The sequence below is a fragment of the Salmo salar genome, chromosome ssa19, assembly GCF_905237065.1.
Source record: "Salmo salar chromosome ssa19, Ssal_v3.1, whole genome shotgun sequence".
Taxonomy (NCBI): domain Eukaryota; kingdom Metazoa; phylum Chordata; class Actinopteri; order Salmoniformes; family Salmonidae; genus Salmo; species Salmo salar.
Window position 1 is genome coordinate 74,731,260 of NC_059460.1, and position 14,979 is coordinate 74,746,238.

At 42.4% G+C, this 14,979-nt stretch overlaps 1 protein-coding gene across 3 annotated transcripts in view; it reads left to right on the plus strand.

Moving 5' to 3' along the window:
* Window positions 1-14,979, plus strand: part of LOC106579586 (melanoma receptor tyrosine-protein kinase) — a 56,207-nt gene that overhangs the window by 32,997 nt on the left and 8,231 nt on the right. For all 3 annotated transcript variants that reach the window (XM_014159638.2, XM_014159636.2, XM_014159637.2), the window contains exons 2-20: window positions 631-782; window positions 1,156-1,363; window positions 2,367-2,501; window positions 2,977-3,045; window positions 3,249-3,367; window positions 3,550-3,691; window positions 4,020-4,136; window positions 5,596-5,722; window positions 5,888-5,961; window positions 6,066-6,156; window positions 6,405-6,607; window positions 7,104-7,236; window positions 7,370-7,460; window positions 7,672-7,829; window positions 7,993-8,031; window positions 8,388-8,532; window positions 8,762-8,884; window positions 11,039-11,137; window positions 11,336-11,521. In XM_014159638.2, coding sequence (XP_014015113.1) covers window positions 631-782; window positions 1,156-1,363; window positions 2,367-2,501; window positions 2,977-3,045; window positions 3,249-3,367; window positions 3,550-3,691; window positions 4,020-4,136; window positions 5,596-5,722; window positions 5,888-5,961; window positions 6,066-6,156; window positions 6,405-6,607; window positions 7,104-7,236; window positions 7,370-7,460; window positions 7,672-7,829; window positions 7,993-8,031; window positions 8,388-8,532; window positions 8,762-8,884; window positions 11,039-11,137; window positions 11,336-11,521 — 2,411 coding nt within the window. The remainder of the gene's footprint in view (window positions 1-630; window positions 783-1,155; window positions 1,364-2,366; window positions 2,502-2,976; window positions 3,046-3,248; window positions 3,368-3,549; window positions 3,692-4,019; window positions 4,137-5,595; window positions 5,723-5,887; window positions 5,962-6,065; window positions 6,157-6,404; window positions 6,608-7,103; window positions 7,237-7,369; window positions 7,461-7,671; window positions 7,830-7,992; window positions 8,032-8,387; window positions 8,533-8,761; window positions 8,885-11,038; window positions 11,138-11,335; window positions 11,522-14,979) is intronic.

A 14,979-nucleotide genomic window follows, 5' to 3' on the forward strand; every position in this document is an offset into this window, starting at 1 on the left:
TAGATGAAGGGGAGGAGACAGGTTAAATAATGATTTTTAAGCCTTGAGACAATTCAGACATGGATTGTGTATGTGTGCCATTCAGAGGGTGAATGGGAAAGACAAAAAATGTAAGTGCCTTTGAACGGGGTATGGTAGTAGGTGCCAGGTGCAACGGTTTGTGTCAAGAACTGTAACGCTGATGTGTTTTTCACGCTCAGCAGTTTCCCATGTGTATCAAGAATGGTCCACCACCCAAAGGACATCCATCCAACTTGACACAACTGTGGGAAGCATTGGAGTCAACATGGGCCAGCAGTCCTGTGGAACGCTTTCAACACCTTGTAGATGAATGTTTTGTACACTCAGTGTATATCAGAGCTGACAGTCAATCACCTGCACCTCAACACGATTAACTATGCCCACAGTAGGTTGGGTTTCCGTGTTAATGTTCAGTGGGAACCTGTTTGGAATGTACGGTTCCCACTGAATGATGTCTCTCATCCAGAAGTGAAACTCTGTTTCGTTCATTATGTAAATTACTCACTCATACAGCCAACTTTCAAGCCAAAATTGGACGTAAACGATGAGCAACTAAACTTTCATAGTGAAACACATTTTCCCTTTAGCTGTGTCGTCCTGTGGTTTCAGTGTGTCAGGGGATCAGCAACAGGCTGACGCTGCTGGGGACTGTAGACGACCACTACAACAACCTGGTGAGGATGTACAGCAACTGTACCGTGGTCCTGGAGAACCTAGAGCTCACCTACATCCAGGACTACCACGACCTGTCCTTCCTCAAGGTGAGGAGATGGAGGGTTCAAGTATAACACATTGTTTGCAGTGGCTTCCTATCCACCATTCCTATGTCCTAGCTCCTCTCCCCCTCGCAGATCTAGAATGCCGTGGCATCTAGCTCCTAGTTCAATGCACTGGCTGTAAATAACTCCGGATAAGAGTCTGCTAAATGACTACAATGTCAATGTAATGGTCAGAATAAAGCTTTTCTCTCCTTTGTGCCTTTACTAACACCAACTGAACAATGATGTTATTGCAAACCTGGCATTACCTTCAGGGGCAACATGTATTCTGGAGATGGCTGCACTACTACTAGACCAAACTTTAACATCCTGTTAGCAATTATTTTCATTATTTCTATGTTGTTTTGCACTCCAGTCCATTCAGGAGGTTGGAGGCTATGTTCTGATCGCCGTCAACAAGGCGGCCATCATCCCACTGGAGAACCTGCGTCTGATCCGAGGACACTCCCTCTATGACAACAAGTACGCCCTGGCTGTCATGTCCAACTACGAGAAGAACCACTCCTCTGTGACCCTTAACTACACCCGGGGCCTGAGGGAGCTGATGCTGAGAGGACTGACAGGTTAGTGGGTGACTAGGGGGTCCACTTCAGTGACTGTATCCAGGATTCTGTCCACATCTGAGTGGGTCAAATACATTATATCATGTTATTTAAAGTACTTTGAAGTATTTAAGGTGCGCGTGATTTAGCGTGGCGTTAGAACTTTTGGGTCTATGCCATTGGTTCCATTGCACAGGCCAGAAAAATATCGCTCCAGTGCCTTGAGAAAGTATTCACAGTCATGATTTTTCAACATTTTGCTGTGTGACAGCCTGAATTTAAAATAGATTTTTTGTCACTGGCAAAAAAATGAAAAGTTGAAATTTCTTGAGTCAATAAGTATTCAACACCTTTGTTATGACAAACCTAAATAAGTCCAGGAGTAAAAATGTGCTTAACATGTCATATAATAAGTTGCATTTAAGATGATTTTTGAATGACTATCTCATCTCTGTCACCCACACACACAATTATCGGTAACACTTTACTTGACACCCAGTGTCATAACACGTTACCCCACACATCAAGCAGTCCCAAAGTCGAAAGAAGACAGTGAATGTTCCTGAGAGGCCGAGTTACAATATTGACTTAAATCTACTTCAAAATCTATGGCAAGACCTGAAAATTGTTGTGTAGCAATGATCAACAACCAATTTGACAGAGCTTGAAGAATTTTTTTAAGAATAATGGCCAAAAGTTGCACAATCCAGATGTGGAAAGCTCTTAGAGTCTTGCCCAGAAAGACTCACAGCTGTAATCGCTGCCAAAGGTGTTTCTAGAAAGTATTAATTCAGGGGTGTGAATACTTATTCAAATGAGATATTTCTGTATTTCATTTGAAATAAATTGAAGAAAAAAATCTAAAAACATGTTTTCACTTTGTTGTTATGGGGTATTGTGTGTAGATGGGTGAGACAAAAAAAATCTGTTTTAAATTCATGCTGTAACACAACAAAATGTGTAATAAATCAAAGGGTATGAATACTTTCTGAAGGCACTGGATCTGTCCTTCTATTTTGCACAGACATTCTCAAGGGAGGGGTGAAAATTGCCCACAATCCTTTGCTGTGTAATGTGGAGACCATCCAATGGTGGGACATGGTAAACAAGGCCGGCAACCCCAGTATGGAGTTCAAACTGGAGAGCTATGGCCGTTACTGTAAGTATGCTAGCTTCATTTAAAAAACAAAAACACTGTAAAGTAATGAATCCTTTTCTCAGTTTTGTTCAGTGGAATAATTTTGGGTTGTTGTTTTCCATTTGAAGCTTCTGTAATATGGATGTACAGTATGTTGCTCAACTACTATGATTATTCCATATCATACAGATTTCGGGTTTGCATGGACAGGTTTTGCCATGTGTTACACTTGAGCAATAAGGCCCAATGGGGTGTGGTATATTGGTCATATATCACAACCCCGAGGTGCCTTATTGCTATTATAAACTGGTTACCAACATAAATAGAACAGTAAACAAGTGTTTGTGCATCATACCCATGGTATATTGTCTGATATACACACGGTTTAAATGCTGTTTCATTCAATCAGCTTCCAGGATCCAAACTACCTGGTTAATAATAGTTTTCTATGAATGAGATCGTTCAGAAGTTAAGCAGTGTTTTTCCCACCTGACAGGTGGCAAGTGTGACCCTGGATGCTACAATGGATCATGCTGGACACCAGGACCAGAGAACTGTCAAACATGTAAGAATACACTCTTCTCTACCTGAAATTAGCATGAGAGCAGTCACACAAAAACCTCACATGCTATTTCTCAATATTTTGTTGATGTTGAAAGTATTTTTGTTGGTTGCTCATTTTCTCTCACAGACCCTTGCTCTCAGTGAAGGGTGTGTTCTGTTGACTGGTCCTTATCTTTCTGTCTTCATCTCTCTGTCTATCCTCAGTTACCAAGCTGAAGTGTGCAGAGCAGTGCTCTGGAAGGTGTAGGGGTCCTAAACCCAGTGACTGCTGTAACGAACACTGTGCTGCAGGCTGCACCGGCCCTAGGCCTACAGAGTGTCTGGTGAGGGACTCTTCTGACTCCAATTAATTTATAATTTGCAAAAGTTATAATCACATAGGAAACACATCTAAAAGACAACAGGCAGACGACCCACTCCTGGGCTGCTCCACATTAGAAAACAGATATGGTTGACAATATTGCACACTTATTGTGATCCTAGTCTTTCATTCTTGTATTCAAAGGCCTGCAGAGACTTCCAGGATGATGGCACATGTAAGGACGCCTGCCCTCCTACCATGATCTACAATCCCAACACCCACCAGCTGGCTTCCAACCCTAACGCCAAGTACACGTTCGGGGCCACTTGTGTGAAGACCTGCCCACGTAAGGCCAATAGTGTCCATCTGTATGATCCATTATTAATACAGATGCACTCAGGGGTCTGCTCAGAAAGGTGCAATGTTACTGATCGCTCAGATAGAAATGTAAAGAACAGATGCTTGTATGTCAGGTAGAATTGGAAATTGTGCTAGATTTATTACTTTCCTTTCTGCAATTTTCAGAACGTTTCATCTCACTTAATACAGCCCAGTTATCTAGAAAACTCCACTGTACCTACACGGTGAAGAGACTTTTGCCTATAATTGGTTGGAGTGGCGAAGGTGTCTTTGGGTGACCCCTGACCTGTCCTGTGATTGGTTGTCTCTTGCAGATAACTATGTGGTGACGGACCACGGGGCGTGTGTCCGAACATGCAGTGGCAACACACACGAGGTGGAGGAGAATGGTGTCAGGAGGTGCAAGAAGTGTGATGGAATCTGTCCAAAAGGTAAAGGAATCAGTGGCTAGCTGCAAGCATTGCAAAGCAATCACTAGCCTGCTATTCAGTGGAGTGGGTGTGTGGTCCAAGTCTGGGTTTAAGGGTCTCTTTTCCAAGCTTAAAAGGATAAACATTCAACATTAGCCATGCTGTCAATCCAGCATGACTTCTGCCGCGCTCAAAACAACTGGAAACTCTGAACTGGAAAATCTCAGACTTCAGTGAGTTCAAGACAACTGGGAACTCTGAAAAAACGAGCTCCGACTGGGAAATATGTTTTTTGAACGGTCATCCAACTCGGAATTCCAAGTGGGGAACTCGGGCCTCTTTCTAGAGCTCTGACCTGAAGATCACTGACATCATCATGATTCGACCTTGTTTTTTTTACGAGTCCCCAGTTGTCTTGAAAGCACTATAAATCCAGAGAATGCCAGACTTCGGTTACAAAGTTTGATGACAATTTGCCCTGGAAGGACCGTCGCGCTACCTGCTTATTCAAGTGAGCACAAGGTGAGTCCAAAAATGTTGTGTATGCTGCTGCATAAATTATGTAATATGCCAGGAAGATATGTATACTGCAGCTAAGAAAGTAAAACTAAGTGTTGGTTGTGTAGTAAGCTGTTAGTAGCCCATGTGCCTCACCCTACTAATTTGGTCAATTTTTCCCCTCATAATTTAGCCTACTGTTCTAACTTGGTGGTGCACATGTAGCCTATAGCCTGTTTTAGAGAAATGTCATCATCGAATATTGTAAGAGCTTTCATTGTCTGCTTATATGCCCCCTTTATTTATCTGACTTGCTGTATAGGGAGAATACTGTAAGAATGGCTCATGTTCTGAATTCTGTCACTGTACATTTCAAAAGTGCTGAACAAATAGTTATACTGACTACGTCCGTCCTAGCTCACTCATTAATGTCTTAATCGAAATTACGGTTTGCATATTATCCGCTCGTCTTTCCCTTATGCCATAGTTTGCACATCTCAATTGTCAGTAGAAACCACATTTGTTTAAACAAGTCAGCCATATCAGCTATGTTTTTTTAAAGGCAGTAAATGAGGCTGAATGAACTGTTTCGCTGCCAGACAAGGCTCCGCTGATAGCCAGGTGTAGCAGTGGTAAGGTGTTGGGACTGCTGTTGGGACTCTGCTGTTGGGAGAGCTTTATGTAGGCCATAACATTTTGTGGGCACCGTTTGTCACTGTTATAGTGCAATTAATGCATTGTTTAGTGTTGTGTTGTGTAGTGGCTTTGCTGGCATGTTTTAAAAAGAAAATGGTGGGAAGTTTGCTCTAAAATTGCCACTGTAAAGGGGTCTGAATATTGTAAATGTAACTCTTTGTCCGTGGTAAGCTGGACAACATAATTGTACATTCTTTTCAACTTTGCTAGCTGTGTGGTTTCTAAACCTCATAATGTTGCATTAGATCGTCAATGATTTTAATGTTTTGGTGTTCTTCTCGTCTAGTGTGCAATGGACTTGGAATGGGGCCGCTTACTGCCGTCTTGTCAATCAACGCCTCTAACATTGATTCTTTCAAAAACTGCACCAAAATCAATGGCGATGTTTCAATAATTGGAACCTCTTTGAATGGGTAAGGAATAACAATAGCATTGTACAGCGTCCATGGGCTGTCCTAATATGGACACTAGCACTGAAACAAAATGCAATTTGCCCTGTGTTCATTCAAATTAATTAAACTTTATGAGTGTTTGAATTACTTGTCTAAGATATGTGTCTTTGTAATTGCTTCTCTCAGTGATAGGTACACATCAACACCAAAAATGGACCCTGCCAAACTGGATTATTTCAGAACTGTGAAGGAGATTTCAGGTAGAACAAAGTTTAACTTATCTTCAATTGCTATGTAATTCAGCTGAGGGTAACCAAAGCAAAGATAATGCTTGATTACATGTATTTTTGTTACTTCCCTAAAGGGTTTCTGCTCATACAAGCTTGGCCAAAGCACCTCGATTCTCTCAGTGCATTTGAAAACCTGGAGATTATCAGGGGAAGGACCAAACAGTTGTAAGTGTATCTCTGTCTAACGCTCTGCTATTGTAATGACTATGAAACATGGTTTTTGGGGTGTTTTTTCAGTGGAGTACCGTTCATGATAGAAAGTAAATACTCAATAGCCTAGGAGGTCAACCCTGGGCTGGGTTGAGAAACTCTGCTGTATGATATTTTAGCAATGTCACAGAAACATTGTTCAATGTTACGTATGGGCTAACTACAGTAGCAGTAAGCTAACATTACCTTCCCTCTTCCCATAGTGGTCAGGTGAGTTTTGCTGCCCTCAACGTGGCCCATCTGAAGTATCTAGGCCTCCGCTCCTTACGAGAGATCAGCGATGGCAACATTGTGGTGAAGAACAACCCCCACCTCTGCTATACCAACGGAGGCCACTGGAATGGCCTGTTCAGACTGGACAAACAGTTCGCAAGGGTGGACAACAACGCCAACAACAGCACATGTGGTAAGCAAGGACAAGCATCAAGTATAAACTCTGATCAACGCCTTTGCAAACACTGCTTTTCAAAAAAAAAAAAAGGTTAACAATAGCCAAATGCTAACATTCATCCCAACAGCCATATACACATAGGCCACAGGTAGTTGCAGTTAGCTTAGCTACCTAACATTGCCATTATTTGATATAAGCAATGTGGTTATGGCTCTACTTCCACCCTCTGGTAGGTTAGATAGATTTTGAGCACTACAGCTTAGACCTATTGTATCCATTCAGATTTAACCTAGCCTAGGGGGTTGGGTCTAGGACAGGACTGTTTAATTCCGGTCCTGGAGGGCCGAAAGCGAAACACTTCAGTTTTTGGTTTCTACCTGGCAGTTAATTGCACTCACCTGATGTCCCAGGTCTGGAGAGGATAAAAAAACAGAAGTGTTTCGTCCCTCCAGTCCTGGTCTAGGAGTTGTTTCTGGATGGAGCCTACAGTCTTCCCTTCTCTTCCCTACAGCCCAGCTGAACAGTACCTGTGATGACATGTGCACTAAGGAGGGCTGCTGGGGGCCCGGTCCCACCATGTGTTTAACCTGCCTGTACTACGCCCGTAGGGGCCGCTGTGTCGGGGCCTGTCACGTTCTGGAGGGGTGAGTTAACCCAACGACACCAAGAGCAATACTACTGATACTGCTCATATGTTGACTATATCTACTCGAGATGGAGGGTTGTGCTGTGTCAACGTTTTGATCGTTTTTCCTCGCCTTTCTCTTGCCTTTTCAGGGCGCCAAGAGAGTATGTGTTGAACAACATGTGCCTAGAGTGTGACCAAGAATGTATGGTGAAGAACAGAACCGGAAGCTGCTTTGGTTCTGTATGCTCCTTTATCTTTAAATCCATCTGAATTGTCTCATCTAATTTAATTATTTTGACATTCAGGTGTGATAGCTATTAAGTTGTTAAACAAATTCTGAACATTTTGTGAGAATTCTGTGTGATTTGGCAAATATTGCAAAGTCAGCTGTATTTTCACTCAAGATAACAATTAGATCAACAATTCTAACCTCTGACCCTCCACTCTGAAGGGCCCTGACAAGTGTGTGGAGTGCGCCCACGTCAAAGATGGCCCCCACTGTGTCTATCGGTGCCCACGTGGCGTTCTCGGGGACGGGGACAGGCCCATCTGGAAATACGCTGACAAGAACAGAGAATGTCAGCTCTGCCATGAGAACTGCACCGACGGGTAAGGCACAGTCTACACAGCGATCTCTAACTCCTCGTAGTAAAGGCAATGTCAGCCTTTTTTGAATGATTGTCTATTCAGAAACTATGATGAGTGTTTACCATGGTCAGGACTGTGTGAAGTAGTCACTCTGAGCATAGTATTCCCTCCTTTCTTTCTGTAGATGCTCTGGACCTGGACTGAATGGCTGCAATGCCAGAGGGTGAGCAAGATCTTTCAAATAAAGCAACATGAAACCAGTCCGATTACCGATCTGTTTGTGCCGTTTGGTGTGACAATGACTATAATAATACACTCAAACACATCTGGGATCAGGCTTACGCCGAAACCATATCATAGTGAAAGATCAAGATAGATCAAGTGCTAAGTGATCTAGGTTGATGTAACCTTATATAAGTCCAGTATAGGCAACAGATGAAAGGTCAATCAATGAACCAATCAAATGTATTTTATGAAGCCTTTTATACATCAGCAGTTGTCACAAAGTGTTTGATATCAGATGTTTTTATTAAGAAGCTACCAGGAAACTCACCTCTTGTGTTGTTGCTGCTTTCCCAGTGGTCCCGTCCCGTCGGTGGTGGCGGCCAGTGTGGTGGGAGGCCTCCTGGTGTTTGTGGTCCTGGCCTTGGGTGTATTCGTGCTAGTCCGCAGACGTCACATCGTCAGGAAGAGGACGCTGCGCCGCCTGCTGCAGGAAAGAGAGGTAACAGACAGAGACCACACTGCCAGAGGGAGGACACAAACTGTACTGTTCACAAACTGTATACTCGGGCATGCATCAGACATGCACACATATAGACTCAGTCACAGATGTGACACGCTCATGTTGATCATTCAACAAGAGGGGCCAACATACACGATAACACCTTTACAGGGCCGCAATGACGTACAGTAGGTAGATAATTACACTTGCTTTGTTGTTGGTCCCATAGTTGGTTGAACCCCTGACCCCAAGTGGAGAGGCACCCAACCAGGCCCTGCTCCGCATTCTGAAGGAGACCGAGTTTAAGAAGATCAAAGTGTTGGGATCAGGGGCCTTTGGAACTGTCTTTAAGGTAAGCAGAGTGATCAATGCTTTTTTAATGGAGGTGGTTCAGACCGTGAATGAGTAATCTTACCTGAGACCTGAAGACTCTCAACATGGTTGGGCTCAATTCAGAATGGAATTGAGAATGCCTCATAATTTCCAATTCAGTTCTTGAACTTGAATTGAAGTAGTAAGCAGGATACAGAATTGTAATTCGAATTTGTATTAAAGGAAATATAATTTAATTCAGTGAATTTAAATTAAATGTAAATGCCTCTTCTATTCTATATGATGTGTAGTCTATACAAATATACACTGCTCAAAAAAATAAAGGGAACACTTAAACAACACAATGTGACTCCAAGTCAATCACACTTCTGTGAAATCAAACTGTCCACTTAGGAAGCAACACTGATTGACAATACATTTCACATGCTGTTGTGCAAATGGAATAGACAACAGGTGGAAATTATAGGCAGTTAGCAAGACACCCCCAATAAAGGAGTGGTTCTGCAGGTGGGGACCACAGACCACTTCTCAGTTCCTATGCTTCCTGGCTGATGTTTTGGTCACTTTTGAATGCTGGCGGTGCTTTCACTCTAGTGGTAGCATGAGACGGCGTCTACAACCCACACAAGTGGCTCAGGTAGTGCAGCTCATCCAGGATGGCACATCAATGCGAGCTGTGGCAAGAAGGTTTGCTGTGTCTGTCAGCGTAGTGTCAGCATGTGGTGATGTTTTTCAGAGGCAGGGACTGGGAGACTAGTCAGGATCGAGGGAAAGATGAACGGAGCAAAGTACAGAGAGATCCTTGATGAAAACCCGCTCCAGAGCACTCAGGACCTCAGGCTGGGGCGAAGGTTCACCATTCAACAGAACAACGACCCTAAGCACACAGCCAATACAATGCAGGAGTGGCTTCGATTCAAGTCTCTGAATGTCCTTGAGTGGCCCAGCCAGAGCCCGGACTTGAACCCAATCGAACATCTCTGGAGAGACCTGAAAATAGCTGTGCAGCGACGCTCCTCATCCTACCTGACAAAGCTTGAGAGGATCTGCAGGAAATAATTTGAGAAATTCTCCAAATACAGGTGTGCCAAGCTTGTAGCATCATACCCAAGAGAACTCGAGGCTGTAATCGCTGCCAAAGATGCTTCAACAGTACTGAGTAAACGGTCGGAATACTTATGCAAATGTAATATTTCCGTTTTTATTTGTATAAATTAGCAAAATGTCTAAACTTGCTTTTGCTTTGTCATTATGGGGTATTGTGTGTAGCGTGATGAAGATTATTAATTTTTTTTAAATCCATTTTAGGTATAAGGCTGTAACGTAACAAAATGTGGAAAAAGGATGTGAATATTCTACGTTATTATATTTCATTAATCACTTAAAATTGGTTAAATATTGGGAAAATACAACATTCCCAGAATGCATTAGTTTAATCCTCAAATTGATCCTGAGGCTTAGAAAAAGGAGCCAAACAAATGAAATGGTTCGTGGAAATATAATTGTCTATACTTTACACTAAGGTTAAAGAGTATACTGTATATGAACATTGTTTCCAGAGAAAAGTTATATATTCTTTGTTATCTGTAAGTGTGACCTGTCAGATTCAATGACTGAGTAAAATTTCTAAGAATTGCCCTGAATGAAATTATATTTCCTTAAAATCTGTTGAATGTGAGTCGATTCCAAAATTCTGAATTGAGTCCAACCCGGCTCCCTAAGCATTACCTCAGCGGATGAACAACGTCTTGTGGCAGGAATCCCGTCAGTCACACTTTACACAAATCACTAGTGAACAAACGGATCCTACGAGGTGTTCCTCGTCCAGTGATAGAATAGTATGTAATCATTAGTTTATTAAAGGTGACAAGCGTTAGAGTTGGGACGATACCAGTATCGCGATACTCGTTAGTATCGTGGCAAGGAAACAAAACACGAAGTGGATTTAACTTCTTTAGGAAAACAGCCCTAATGTTGGAAATAAACATCATTATGTTGTCTTCCAGAGTCACATTTATTCTCCAAGCTATAGCACACAATATTTTACATACAGCAGATTTTTAAAGGAACAAAGAGTTTGGTCTGCTTCGTGATTACATTTTTGGCATGGAAAAAATATTGCGATACTGGTATCGTCCCAGACCTAATAAACGTGTGTTTTTTTTCTCCCCAGGGCGTGTGGATTCCTGAGGGAGAAAACATGAAGATCCCTGTTGCCATTAAGGTGTTGAGAGAGGCCACATCTCCCAAAGCCAACAAGGAGATTCTAGACGTGAGTCAACTGTTTGTATAGTAGATATTCTGAATGAAGCCCAAGCGGTCAAGGTTCACTTTTTCTGCATTTGGGCTGCGCGTTTTCAGCAGATTGCCGTATCATATTAATGTGGTTCCTTCCTGAGATGTTAAACACTTCTTCAGGCGTTATGAGATCTGAAGTTGACTCCCCCTTCCCCATGTTTTCTGTCTGCAGGAGGCCTATGTGATGGCCAGTGTGGAGCACCCCCACGTATGTCGTCTGCTGGGCATCTGCCTGACGTCCACAGTGCAGCTCATCACCCAGATCATGCCCTATGGCTGCCTGCTGGACTATGTCAAGGAGAACAAGGACCTCATCGGCTCCCAGTGTCTACTCAACTGGTGTGTACAGATCGCAAAGGTGAGCAAACAGGAAATAACTGCTGTGTTAACTTACATTTGTGTCTTATTTCTGTATACAAGTATACTGTACCCATTACTTCTGGGTAAACAGAACCTTCTAACAAATCATTAGCAAGCCTCTGTCAAAGAAGTAGCTACATTGTCAGTCAATCTGGATCTGACTAACGCGACAAGTCTCAAATAGAACCATGCCAGCCGCTATCACAGCTGGATAACCAGATGTGTCTGCAATATGTAGACGGACGGTAGCTAGCGCAGGATGGTTAAAATGGCGATGAAGAGGATGGATGATGTTTTACATGCCCGTAATCAATTGTGCTATTTTGTTTGTTTTTTTTGCGTTGTTTGTAACTTATTTCTTTTACTTATTTTGTATATAATGTTGCTGCTACCGTCTCTTATGACCAAAAATAACTCCTGGACATCAGAACTGGGATTATTCACCACGGACTGGAAGAAGCTTTTTCCTTTAACGAATCTGACAAGAAAGATATACTGCTCTCCCGGGAACAGGCCCAGATCCCGATCACTAGGCTACCTGGGGCAGCAGGTTATTTTTTTTTACCTTGTCAGCTCGGGGATTCAATCTTGCAACCTTTTGGTTACTAGTCCAACGCTCTAACCACTAGGCTACCTGGGGCGGCAGGTAGCTAGTAACTGAAAGGTTGCAAGATCAAATCCCCGAGCTGGCAAGGTTAAAAAAATGTTTTTATATATATAATAATCTGTCGTTCTGCCCCTGGACAAGGCAGTTAACCTACTGTTCCTAGGCCATCATTGAAAATAAGAATTTGTTCATAACTGACTTGCCTAGTTAAATAAAGGTTAAAAAAAGCTCATAATTTCCCTGGACAAGGCAGTTAACCTACTGTTCCTAGGCCATCATTGAAAATAAGAATTTGTTCATAACTGACTTGCCTAGTTAAATAAAGGTTAAAAAAAAAAATTGAGGAAAAGAGGACGCAGATCAGGCTGCCTTTTGAGAATCCATAGGCGAGCGACTAAACTCCCATTGGCATCAATTCTACTTGCTAATATGCAATCATTGGAAAATAAAATGGATGACCGACGATTACGATTATCCTACCAAGGGGACATTAAAACCTGTTGGGGCTAGGGGGCAGTATTGAGAATTTTGAAAAAATATGTGCCCATTTTTAACTGCCTCCTACACCAACTCAGAAGCTAGAATATGCAAATTATTCTTCAGGTTTGGATAGAAAACACTCTGAATTTTCTAAAACTGTTTGAATGGTGTCTGTAAGTATAACAGAACTCATATGGCAGTCAAAACCCTGAGACAAATTCTGACAGGAAGTGGATACCTGATGTGTTGAATTACCTTTAAGCCTATGCCATTGTAACACACAGGGCTTATTAATTGTTGAGCACTTCCTATGGCTTCCACTAGATGTCACCAGTCTTTAGAAAGTGTTTTGAGTCTTATACTGTGAGAACTGAACGAACAAGAGCCTTGGAACGGTGGTGGCCGATTAGACTCTGGCGCGCGAGTTCATGTTGGGTACTCTCGTTCCAAAACATTTTAAAAGAGAATGCAAACGTCCGCCTTGAATATTATTCATGTTCTGGTTAAAAAAGGCACTAATGATTTATGCTATACAACGTTTGACATGTTTGAACGAACGTAAATATTTTTTTCCCTCTCGTTCATGACGAGAAGTCCGGCTGGCATAGATCATGTGCTAACAACACGGAGCTTTTTGGACATAAATTATGAGCTTTTTCGAACAAAAACGACATTTGTTATGGACCTGGGATTCCTGGAAGTGACATCTGATGAAGAGAATCAAAGGTAATGGATTATTTACATAGTATTTTCGATTTTAGATCTCTCCAACATGGCGGTTAGTCTGTATCGCAAAGCGTATTTTTCTGGGCGCAGTGCTCAGATTATTGCAAAGTGTGATTTCCCAGTAAGGTTATTTTTTAAATCTGGCAATCCGGTTGCGTTCAAGAGATGTAAATCTATAATTCTTTGAATGACAATATAATATTTTACCAATGTTTTCCAATAGTAATTATTTAATTTGTTGTGCTGCTTGACTGCCGGTTATTGGAGGGAAACGATTTCCTCAACATCAACGCCATAGTAAAACGCTGTTTTTGGATATAAATATGAACTTGATAGAACAAAAAATGCATGCATTGTCTAACATAATGTCCTAGGAGTGTCATCTGATGGAGATTGTCAAAGGTTAGTGCATCATTTTAGCTGGTTTTCTGCTTTTGGTGACGCCTGTCTTTGAATTGACAAAACATTACACACAGCTATTGTCAATGTACTCTCCTAACATAATCTAACTATGCTTTTGCCGTAAAGCCTTTTTGAAATCGGACAACGTGGTTAGATTAAGGAGATGTTTATCTTTCAAAGGGTGTAAGATAGTTGTATGTTTGAGAAATTTGAATTATGACATTTAATTGTTTTCAAATTTGGCGCTCTTGATATTTCACCTGTTGTTGATTGGGTGTACCAGGGATGGGACGCTTGCGTCCCACATAGCCCATAGAGGTTAAGAACTGTAATATCCTATGTTTCACTGAGTCGTGGCTGAATGTCAACACGGACAATATAGAGCTGGAGGGATTTTCAATGCACCGGCAGAACCTGTTAAGACGAGGGGTGGGGGTGTGTCTTTTTGTCAATAACAGCTGGTGCGCAATGTCTAATATTAAAGAAGTCTCAAGGTATTTCTCGCCTGAGGTAGAGTACCTTATGATAAGCTGTAGACCACACTATCTACCAAGAGTTCTCATCTATATTATTTGCCACCACAGACAGCCTATATGGAGGAGGTCAGAGAACTGGCAGTGTGGTGCCAGGACAACAAACTCTCCCTCAATGTGAGCAAGACAAAGGAGCTGATCGTGAACTACAGGAAAAGGAGGGCCAAACAGGTCCCCATTAACATCAACGGGGCTGTAGTGGAGCGGTTCTAGAGTTTCAAATTCCTTGGTGTTCACATCACCAACGATCTATCATGGTCCAAACACACCAAGACAGTCATGAAGAGGGCACGACAAAACCTTTTCCCCCTCAGGAGACTGAAAAGATTTGGCATGGGTTCCCAGATCCTCAAAAGGTTCTACAGCTGCACCATCGAGAGCATCCTGACCGGTAGCATCACTGCCTGGTATGGCAACTGCTCGGCATCTGACCGTAAGGCGCTACAGAGGGTAGTGCGTACGGCCCAGTACATCACTGGAGCCAAGCTGCCTGCAATCCAGGACCTATATAATAGGTGGTGTCAGAGGAAAGCCCTTAAAATTGTCAGAGACTCCAGTCACCCAAGCCATAGACCCCCCCCAATTTGTTTTGTACACTGCTACTATTCGCTGTTTATTATCTATGCATAGTCACTTCACTCCTATCTACATGTACAAATTACCTGCAAAATCTGGACCCCTACAAATCAGCCGGGCTAGACAATCTGG